We start from the raw sequence: 11,193 nt of genomic DNA on the forward strand, positions 1-11,193 counted from the left end.
CAATAATCAGCAGGCTGTGATGATAATCTGAAAAAAATATTTTTTCCATTATGTTAAGAAAGAGTTGTGTGGGGTTTTTTTCTTGTTTATCTGGGTTGGATTTTTCTCAGGAAGGATTATTCATTAATTGGGGAAAAAAATTTATGCAGAACCATTTGGTCCAAGGAATAGGCGATAACTATTTCTCACTGTAAAACATCTAATCACATTAAAAAGATTTTGCCAAATATTCATGTAGTAACTACAACACTTTCACTTGTGCAGTGATACTTAAGGGAAAGGAGCCAATCAATCTGGTAAGCAATGTGTATGCTCAATAGAAAGGAGTGGGAGACATTGACTGTTATTGTGTTAGATGAAAAGAAGTGGGACACCTTGCTCATAATGCAACAAGAGACCTAAAATGTGCTGTGCAAGTCACAAGCAATGTGAAAAGCATTTAACAAATGCTGTGTTGTTTAAATGCAAGGTACTACAAAATAATGTTAGTGCTGGATTTCACATGTTTATGCTGAAGCAATCATTTTTACAGAATCAGATTTTGTGCAGTGTAAGCAACTGTTGCTATTTATGTTATTAATACTTAATCAGCTATGGCACTTTACCTTTTGGGTGTTTCAGCTGGCAGAGCAGACCTTGGTACTTGTGCTGTGAAGTGGCAAAGATACATAAATATCATCTGTCTTGAAGTGAGAAGACTTACGTTGTGATGCTAAAGTATCGTATCAGTACACATCCTTTGAAAAAAGTGTTGAGAGGAACAATGTGCGACAGGCAACAAAGCATAATGAAAACTGGAACCTTTTGAGGATCTGTGTGTCGTGGTGTGTTTGTCATTAAATGGTGAAATAACCTGCTCACTAGTCAACAATACTGATTTTGGTTTTGTTCTCTTGTAGGAATGTTTACCCTTGCAGAAGTTGCATCGCTCAATGACATCCAGCCAACTTACCGTATCTTGAAACCATGGTGGGATGTATTTATGGATTACCTAGCTGTTGTTATGTTAATGGTTGCCATTTTTGCTGGAACCATGCAGCTGACCAAAGACCAGGTGGTCTGCTTGCCAGTTTTGCAGTCTACTGTAAATTCAAAAGCACAACCCAGCACGTCAGGGAAGGCTGACTTTACCACTGTTGAAACAACCACTGGTCAAGGAGAAGCATCATCAATGAGAACGGTTTCCTTCGGAAGTGCTCCTACTGTAACACCTGACATACCTCTGAGCAGAGCTACCTCTTCTCAGTATCAACCCACTGAATCAGGCCAGGAGCTGAAGAAGGAGCAGAAAGATTCTTCAGGCCGTAAAACAAATTTGGATTTTCAGCAATACGTATTTATTAACCAGATGTGCTATCATTTGGCTCTTCCTTGGTATTCAAAGTATTTTCCTTATCTTGTTCTCATTCATACTATCATTTTAATAGTCAGTAGCAATTTTTGGTTTAAGTATCCCAAGACTTGTTCAAAAATTGAGCATTTTGTGTCTATATTAGGGAAGTGCTTTGAGTCCCCTTGGACTACAAAAGCATTGTCTGAAACAGCATGTGAGGACTCCGAGGAGAACAAACAGAGGTTAACTGGTGCCCAGTCCCTGCCCAAGTATGTTTCCACTAGCAGTGATGAAGGAAGCCCAAGTGCCAGCACTCCCATGATAACAAAGTCTGGCTTCAAATTTTCAGCTGACAAGCCGATGATTGAGGTCCCCAGCGTCACTATTTTAGATAAGAAAGACGGAGAACAAGCTAAAGCGCTGTTTGAGAAAGTCCGTAAGTTCCGGGCTCATGTGGAAGACAGTGATCTGATTTACAAGCTCTATGTTGGTCAGACTGTTATCAAGACTGTCAAGTTCATATTTATTCTCTGCTATACTGCAAACTTTGTCAACACCATTAGTTTTGAACACATCTGCAACCCGAAAGTGGAACACCTGATTGGCTACACACAGTTTGAATGTACACACAACATGGCTTACATGTTGAAGAAGTTGCTTATCAGCTATATTTCCCTAATTTGTGTCTATGGTTTTATCTGCCTCTACACACTTTTCTGGCTGTTTCGAATACCTTTAAAAGAATATTCCTTTGAAAAGGTCAGAGAAGAGAGTAGCTTCAGTGATATCCCTGATGTCAAAAATGATTTTGCATTTCTCTTGCATATGGTAGATCAGTACGACCAGCTGTATTCTAAGCGATTTGGTGTCTTTTTGTCAGAGGTAAGTGAGAACAAATTACGGGAAATTAGTTTAAACCATGAATGGACTTTTGAAAAGCTGCGGCAGCATGTTTCCCGCAATGCCCAGGACAAACAAGAGTTGCATCTCTTCATGCTGTCAGGGGTCCCCGATGCAGTGTTTGATCTGACAGATCTGGATGTGTTGAAACTGGAGCTGATTCCTGAAGCAAAAATCCCAGCAAAAATTTCCCAGATGACAAATCTTCAGGAGCTTCATCTGTGCCACTGCCCTGCGAAGGTCGAGCAGACTGCCTTCAGTTTCCTCCGGGACCACTTGAGATGCCTTTATGTGAAATTCACAGATGTTGCAGAAATTCCTGCGTGGGTGTATTTGCTCAAAAACCTCCGTGAATTGTACTTGATAGGCAACTTGAACTCCGAAAACAATAAAATGATAGGGCTTGAATCTCTCAGAGAGTTGAGACACCTTAAAATTCTCCACGTGAAGAGCAATTTGACCAAAATTCCCCCCAATATCACAGATGTGGCACCACATCTGACAAAACTAGTCATTCATAATGACGGCACTAAGCTTGTGGTACTCAATAGCCTTAAGAAAATGACTAATGTTGCGGAGTTGGAACTGCAGAACTGTGAACTGGAGAGAATTCCCCATGCCATCTTCAGCCTCTCTAACTTACAGGAACTGGATTTAAAATCAAATAGCATACGCACAATTGAAGAAATAATCAGTTTCCAGCACTTAAAAAGATTGACTTGTTTAAAGCTGTGGCACAATAAAATAGTCAACATTCCTTCCTCCATTACCCACATAAAGAATTTGGAGTCTCTTTATCTCTCCAATAACAAACTCGAATCCTTACCAGCCGCAGTGTTCAGTTTACAGAAACTTAGGTGTTTAGATGTAAGCTACAACTCAATTGCGTTGATTCCAGTGGAAATAGGTTTGCTTCAAAATCTGCAGCATTTTCACATCACAGGAAACAAAGTCGACATTTTGCCAAAACAGTTGTTTAAATGTGTTAAATTGAGGACTTTGAGTCTGGGACAAAACTGTATTACCTCAATCCCAGATAAAGTTAGTCAACTGTTGCAGCTGACTCATCTGGAACTGAAGGGAAACTGCTTGGACCGTCTGCCAGCCACGCTGGGGCAGTGTCAGCTTCTCAGGAAAAGCGGGCTGGTGGTGGAAGATCACCTCTTTGACGCTTTGCCCTCGGAGGTTAAAGAGGTGTTGAATCAAGACACAAGCATTCCTTTTGCTAATGGGATTTAGGCTGAGGTGAAATGCTCTGGTAGCTGACTTCCAAACAGCAAATGCTAAAAAGTATGGCAATTGTGAGACCATGCATTTTGGAAAGCAGAATTCCTTGGAAGGCAGGACTACTAGCAGGATTGGAAAGAGGTGTAATCGAGTGTTCAATGTTTGAAGTGTTTTAAAAGATTATTTCCAAAATTTTTGAGAGGATAAAGAACCTTAATAATCTCAATTCTTTTTTCCTTAAATTGTTTGTAACTTGGATGCTACCGCTTTTGAATGTTTACAAATTTGCTTGCCTGCTTAAAGTAAATGATTAAATTGATGACCTTTTCTTACTATGCAAGTTATTCCTTAAGGTCTGGATTTACTTTAGTGCATTATGGGGGGGAAAACCAAGGATAAATGTTATTTACAGTATGGTTCTAACAGCACTTGAAACACATGTTGATGTGTGTTGTTAGCATTTAGCCATCCTCAGCAAATGAAACCAGTTTGGCTGTGCTTTGAACTGCACCAGAACCACCTTTTCATGCATTAAGGTATGTGGTTTGCATCAGGCCAAGTGTGTTTACCTTCTTCATCCTCAAGGCCTCGTGTTGTTAGGAGAGATTTCTTCTGTGGTCCAGTGTACTACTCCTTCACACCGGCAGACTGGTCACATTCCTGCAGCTGGTCTCCCCCTCAGCTTCCATAATGCTTCTCTGTCCCATGCAACTGTGGGTGGTAAAAGGGAGAATACTGCCACTTGGCTTTCAAGTTGGGGATAGTTTTGGTATTTGAACTGTTTTGCAAGGTGACTTTGGAAGCCATTAAACACCAAGTGACTTTACCGCTCATGTTTTGCTCCTCTTCTGAGTTTTTATCTGGGAAACTCAAGGCATTTTATGAATTGGTGATTGCTTTGTTTCACAGCCCTTGCTTAGGAAGTGGGGTGTATGCTCCATTCACTAGACTAATGACAGAGGCATAAGAGTTACAATTTACCCAAACTCGATTTAACTTTATTGCCTATTGTGGTGTGTCTTCCACACCTGGACTTAAACCATAGGACCACCCTTCTCCCCAACCCCAGTCTAAGTAATTTGATGTTTTGAACACTTACACACTGTTAGAAAACCTTAACTTTGTGCCAGATAAGTCAACAAATAAAAAAGCAGACAGCAGTGAGCGTGGGACTTTTTTTTGTTGCTTTTTTGGTGGTGTTTTTTTAACTGAGTTTGCATTGCCAGAACCATTAAAGAAATATAATCCATTAAATCTGCAAAATCATCAGTTGTAAATCTTGGCCATTTACATTCCATGTGTGCAGAAAAGAAGTACTATGCTGGGAGATGATTACATGATTACTCATGGTTTAAACACAATTCCCTATTGTAGTGCGGTCAGGACTGAACTAGTCTGTAGTTCAAGGGACTGTTCTTCTCACACAGAAATCCTCATGCACAGCGATTTCTACTGTAACTTCACCAGAGCTGCCCTGACTTACACCACTATTAACGAGGGGATAGTTTAGACCTAGGGGCATTGAGCAGTCAGGAACACTTCAAATACTGCTCTTACAAATCTTGCACATTTTATTGTTAATCATTTACTGTTAGTCATGCTGGGAGGACTGTTCTCAGCTGTAGGTAGCAGTCTCTGAATACATACCTACAACATATGTTTATGTATATCAGAAGACCAGTTAATGAATAGTGGTTTTCCTACTTCTTCTGGGGATACAGTCTGTTTTCCACTTGACAGCAGGTAATAAACTTGGGATGTTGACAGTTCTGCAACACCAAGTCACAGGTTTGGCAGAATACTTGCAGTTACTGGTCTGTCCTCCACTGGGAAATTTAGTGCTAATCCTCAGAATTTTTTTAAAGTAGAAGGCTGCAGTGGATTTATTTTTTTTTTAAGAAACTCTTTCATGTGTTTATTTTTTGCACATAGATCACTTTAAAATTGCTGGACTATTGACTCTTTAGAAAAACTGTGGACTATACTCTTGGTGTATGCTTTGTATTTGCTGTTGAGTGTCATTTCAGCTTCCAAGAAACTGTGCGTAGGAGGGAGGAAGAGTTGTGGAGGATGACCAAGTAATTAAAATGTTTAGAAAAATCTTCTTTTATTTTAATAGCAAAGTCGCACAGAATGCGGCCATGGATTGATCCGGCTTTTCAAACCTTCTTTTGGTGTTTCCAATTCTCCTACTGTCCCTACTGATGTTCAGAAATAAACCCATGTCCACTTTATATGAGTATGGTATACATAATTTAGGCCACTGTTTTGACTAGTTATTAGCTAAGTGTACTTCTTTAGATAACTTCCTACAAAATAAGTATATGTTAAAGTTAATTTCAGGCTTGTGATGCTTGCTCAGCATAAACTCCATTCTTGTTTTTAGGAGAGCTTCTCAGAGTGGGGAAGAACTGTCCGCCGTCCCCATGTTGCCTCCCCCCAGTCCTTCCTCCTCTTTGTGACTGTTTCTAATGTTTCTATTTCCTGCGTATCAACTGACACAGTCTTGCTTTAAAGTCTTGGAAGTTCATCTCTTTTCAAAATGTAAGGCATGTGAAATATATTTTGCGTTTCTATTTGATTTAATAAATAAGATGTTTATATCTTCCTCTAATCTATTTTTTTTAATGGGGGAAAAGTGTGTTTTCATAGTAAAATCTCTGATTTCAAGTATCTCATGTTGAACTTGTTCTGCGGTGCCTGTAATCTAAGAAGGAAAAGGTGTGAGTTGCTGCTCCAAATAAATCCTGTAGGTATGGTTTCTAACTAGAATACAGTACTTGAGGATAGGTTTTTTTTCTTATACATAATCTAAATGACCTACCACTGTTTTTATTTGTCTAATGGAGCTTTGCAGAATATATCTATGGCCCCGGAAGAGAAATTACTGTGTTCATTCAGATGAGAGGAAATAGGAAATTGCCCATTCTGTTCCTGCCACTGTGAATACAGTTCTGTGAAGATCCTTTAGTTTTTCAATAAATTGTCCTTTTGGAAGATGCTTCCCATGATGCAAACAGAGCTATGGCTGTCCTGAGTAGGCATCATGCCTCTTGATGTAAGGGAGGATGCTGACACTTGTGAAAGGCTCTCTGCTGCTAAATAAATGGCTTTGCAGTCCTGAGCTGCCCTCTCTGTAGCAAAGGGGGAAGCCCGGACACTGTAAGCCATGTCTGGTTATTGGAAATCTGCTTTGTAGACTGTATTTTTAATAAAAGTCTTACTGATGTAGCTGTTCTGTATATTGTGTTTCCATGGATGCGCACATAAATTAGTGGCTATATGAAGGCAATGGGATAGACTGTGATACCTTTACTTAAAGTCAAGTTAAACGAATTGAGGTGCCTCTACAGCTGTGGTGTTGACCATCATTCTGATTTCTTGCAGGAAGAAATTTTGGCTTTCAGACTTCTTGATTCTCAAAACAGGGAGCTATGCAGGGACCTGACAGTCCTGAGTGTAACTCTTCTGCCGCTTGTTGTGCACATGAAAAATGAGACTTCTTTTGGGTCTGTGGGATATAAACCCATGAGGGTGCTAAAGATGAGAGCAAAAGCCTTGAATTTGCATAGGCATCCCAGTGTTCATGGCAGAGCCATAGGGCACAGTGGCAGTGGGCTGAGGGTAGCTTATCTGGGCTGCTCTCACCCAGTGTGATGGGATTATTGCCTGTGCAACAACTGGCCTTGAAGATAACATGGAGCACGGCACTGCTCTTCAGTCCAAAGCAACGATGAACACTAAACCCATGACTTGAGACCTACTTTTTGGTTTTGGCACACCCTTCTCTTTACTTGGAGAAGGACATTAAAAAGATTTCAATTTCCTGTCTGTAAACTCAGGATTCTTTAATAGAGGTAAAATGCATGAATGATTGTGAGAAACACAAATCCTGTAGAAATGAGATCATGTAGAAAGATTCAAAAGGAACAGGCAGTCTCATCATTAGCTGCATGGCAGAGCCCTATCAATGCGTTTCTAATGTGTGATCCCAGAACAACTTGATTTAGACAGAAAACTGTCAGAGGCAGGAATAGAAGATATCTCAAGCTGGTTTTATGCCTGCCACCCTGCCTCTTGCCATCCTGCTTTGCAAGATGTAGGCATGGGTTAGTGATGGAGATTCCAACCTCTCAAGGCAAGCTCTTTCCTTAATAATCTTCCCCACTGGAGAAACACAGCTACAACCTTAGCCAGGAGGCAACTGCTGATGTTCTGTTTAGGCCAAATCAAATGATTAGAAATGTATTAATCTACTTGCTTGCAGAAGTACAGATGGAAACGGGTTTCTGTGTGGACGCGTTGTGTCCCAAGCACCCTGGGAGGACTGAAGTTTGGGATTCTCTTAAAAAGAGCTTTGAGACAGTTAGCATCGGTTTAGTTACAGATATGGTTCAAAAAGTTGCATTCTGCAATGATGGCAAGGCCATCTGCAACCATTTTTCACCTTCTCTTATAATTGAGGTGGCTACCAACAGCATCCATATTTGAGCCTGGATACAACTGAGAGCCGAAGAGAGGTTATTTTGGATCACACCAAATGTGTCTGCAATCAATTTGTGGTCCTTTGCATTTACTTTTTCCTGTTTTGGTAATAGATATGACAACAGCCGCTGGTTAGTCTGCAAAGCCAATAAAGAAGATTGCAAAGGCTGTTGTAAGAGCCAAATTACTAATTGCGGTAGCCAATTCGTTCATTATTGCCTCTGAATCAATAGTATTTAAAACGCCCAATCCTGACCCCAGAACACCAGTTAGGTTTCTCTGTCTCATGTGAAGAGTTTGTCTTTGCAGCCAGGTTGTCCATCCCTCATAAGAAGCCTTTAGGAAAGGTGAACAAGCTGGCCGTATTTCCAAAGCATTATTTTGCATCAGCAATTCAACTCGTTTGAGAGACCGTGCTCAGTTAAACAACATTCGTTGTTGATCCATATTTCTGGTTACATACAGTCCAATTCCACTGGTGCAATGTACTTTTGGCTGGTCTGCCTCATCTTAGGCTGGTGGTTGACATCCTTGCCCTTGCAAAGCTGCATAAAGCATGGGTGATCTGTTTGTTCAGATAGGCGTTTTGTGAAGGCATTTAAATAGAATGTTTCTCAAGCAAGCTTACTGTAGGAATATGTAAGGTGATCCTTAAGATTACCAGCACTGAATTGAGATAAATTCTGTAGTGTTTGTAATCTTGGCATTAACCCCTTGCCTCCCACTGTGAATTGATAAAATTTGCTGCATGAACTACTGATGAGCTTACAGGGGTCCCCAAATGATAGGCAATTTTAGCACTACAGAAGAGTTACAGTTCAGGCTGCCCACTTGTGCTTGTGCAGTGTGTTCAGCACTTAAATTAAAGGCATCAAACACTGATGTTTCAAAACCCTGTGGGCTTATGCTGTGACCAGTTTCCCAGGACAGCAAATCATTCCCCATGCTGCTAAAGGGAGGGAAAGCTGTGTTACTGACAACAGTTGTTCTGTAGCAAAGATGAGGCTTTAGAATTAAGCACAGAAACAGATTTTCCAAGCTGATTACAAACATGCACCCATTCCATGATAAAAGTCATGAGCGATGTCGTTTCTGGCAGAGAGATGCTGAAAATAGTTCCTGTAACTCAGCCAGGCATGGGTGCAGAAGTGGCAGCTCTTTAACACTGCACATCAACACAATACAACTCAAGTGAGGAACTTTAAAACCACACGCACTGGAGTTTGGCCAGGCTGCATCTCTCTCCCTTCCCTGAAGAGAACAGCCCCTAAGCCCTTTTGCAATTACTACAGTCAGGACCTTTGTTCTGTCTTGCCTCCAACAGCACGTTGCCCCTTGATGCTGGAGGTAATGTAGGGTTATTGGTTTAATAATGACTGTTTGGGAAGAATGCCATCTTCTAAATTAACACCACAGTTGCTTGCAGGAAGTCTTCCAGCACAGAGCAGGTCTGTTCCCATAAAATGAACATGTTGTGCCCATAAACAACAAAATCTTGAGTTGAGACTGGGTTGCATAGACCATTAGGAATAAATGCATGAACACGTTGCTGTTCTGCTAACCTGTTCTGGGTAGTTTTGCTGCTTCAGGTGGTTTGTAAAAGTGGATTTTAAGACCTTTTCCCTAATGCCATCCTGCAGTGTCTCTGGAGCCAATGTTGTTGGCCTGGAGCAGGCTAGCTCACCCCAGAGGGTGTTGCTGGAGCTGCCCCACAGAGCTGGGGTGGGAGAAAGCCTGGGTGCGTTGCTGCGGCCAGCACCCCATGGAGGCTCCCCTCTGCTGAGGCAGCCAGGTTTATCTCACTCCTACTGAGGTGTCATCTACAGGAGATGCCACAAGAGATTGTGTCCTTAGCTACAAAATAAAGGGAATGCTGTTGAATGAGACCTGTTGCCAAGCGATGTGTCTGAAAGATGGGGATCATTATAATAGGGGGAGATGCAGAATAAGGGGAAGAAGGAATAAATAGTCCTAAGGGGGGGTAGAGCCCCCACCCCCAGTTGAAAATTTCAGTTTTAGGAAGACTCTAAAATCTGGAGTGAAAGTTACAACTGCTCCTACTAGAGCCAAGCTCAAACCTACAGGGCACCCTTTGACTCTTAGCTTTTTTTTTTTTTTTTTATTCTGTCCCCCCTGTTTCTTAGGCAGGGCCTTAGGGTACCTGCAGTCTTGCTGCTTGTGTGCTCTCCTGCTCCCATGCAAGCATTGCGATAAGCTCATCCCTGCAGAGCCGTTAATGCTTATCCCAGTGTGGCCATACCCGGGGCTGTTCCTGGCTGCATGCTTGGCAGTGCTCTGCAGGGAAACCCTATGCGCTATCGAGGGCCAGAGTCTAATCTTGGAGCTGCAGCTTCCCCTTGTGAAGGAATTCTCACTCCTCCGGCTAACGTGATAAGCTGAGTGGGGCAGAGCCCTGCCAGCACAGGGTGGCTGAAGCTCCCTCCTGGGTCCCAGTCTCCTGCTCCAGGGCCACTGCATGGAAGTGCTGCAGAGCAGCTGGTGCTGGGGCTAGTGGGGTTCTGTCCACCTCCAGCTCTCACACAGCCTTGGGAGAACTGTGCTCTTCCTGCAGCCCTCTGAGGAAAGGGTTTCCATAACATCCTTAAGTTGCAATTTCCATAGGCATCCCCAGGGCTCCTGCTGTTGTGTATCCTAACAGCCTCTCCTATCTTTGTTGGAAATGGAGTTGTGTGTTTCCTACCCTGTTCATGAAGGATGCAGAGAGCACCTAATGATTGTCACAGCACCCTCTGTAGTGAGTGCTTTTTCATAACCCCTTCGATTTTTTTTCTCTGCCCTAAGTTAAACCCTTTCCTTTCAGCCTTTCTTCATATGTTGTTTGGGTGTGTTTTGTTTTGTAACTCCTGTTGCTCTTTCCTCAATCCTTTCAGTTTATTGAGTTTGGTAAAAGTAGTGGTGTCTGTAACGGCCTGTGGGACCTGGGCTGAGGCCCCCCAGTGTAGAGTTGCTGACCCTGAGGACACAGAGCTGGGACCAGATTCTCCAGGAGCAACAGTGTGACACTGTGCATCTGGGTTGCCCAACCCTCCTGCTTACCCCTCCTGAGCAGATGGCTCTGCAGAAAGCCTGACTGCACCAACTTCCTGGTGTCCTCTAGAAAAAAGGAATTCGGAGGCAGTTTTGCAAGGTGACTTTGGTATGATAGCTGAGCAGGGGAGAGTGGCAGGGTGTCACACGGCCTCAGAGTGCCTCTGCTCAGGGACAGGTGGCTCTCCCACTGTTGTTTG

At 42.4% G+C, this 11,193-nt stretch overlaps 1 protein-coding gene across 5 annotated transcripts in view; it reads left to right on the forward strand.

Moving 5' to 3' along the window:
* The window catches only part of LRRC8D (leucine rich repeat containing 8 VRAC subunit D), a 52,529-nt gene extending 46,461 nt beyond the window's left edge, over positions 1-6,068 (forward strand). For all 5 annotated transcript variants that reach the window (XM_026854248.1, XM_026854252.1, XM_026854251.1 and 2 more), the window contains one exon: positions 900-6,068. In XM_026854248.1, coding sequence (XP_026710049.1) covers positions 902-3,472 — 2,571 coding nt within the window. In that variant the 5' untranslated portion in view covers positions 900-901 and the 3' untranslated portion in view covers positions 3,473-6,068. The remainder of the gene's footprint in view (positions 1-899) is intronic.
* The last annotated feature ends 5,125 nt before the right edge of the window (positions 6,069-11,193 follow it).

The sequence above is a fragment of the Athene cunicularia genome (genome assembly GCF_003259725.1).
Source record: "Athene cunicularia isolate RWA chromosome 8 unlocalized genomic scaffold, athCun1 chr8_part1, whole genome shotgun sequence".
In the NCBI taxonomy this organism is placed as follows: Eukaryota; Metazoa; Chordata; class Aves; order Strigiformes; family Strigidae; genus Athene; species Athene cunicularia.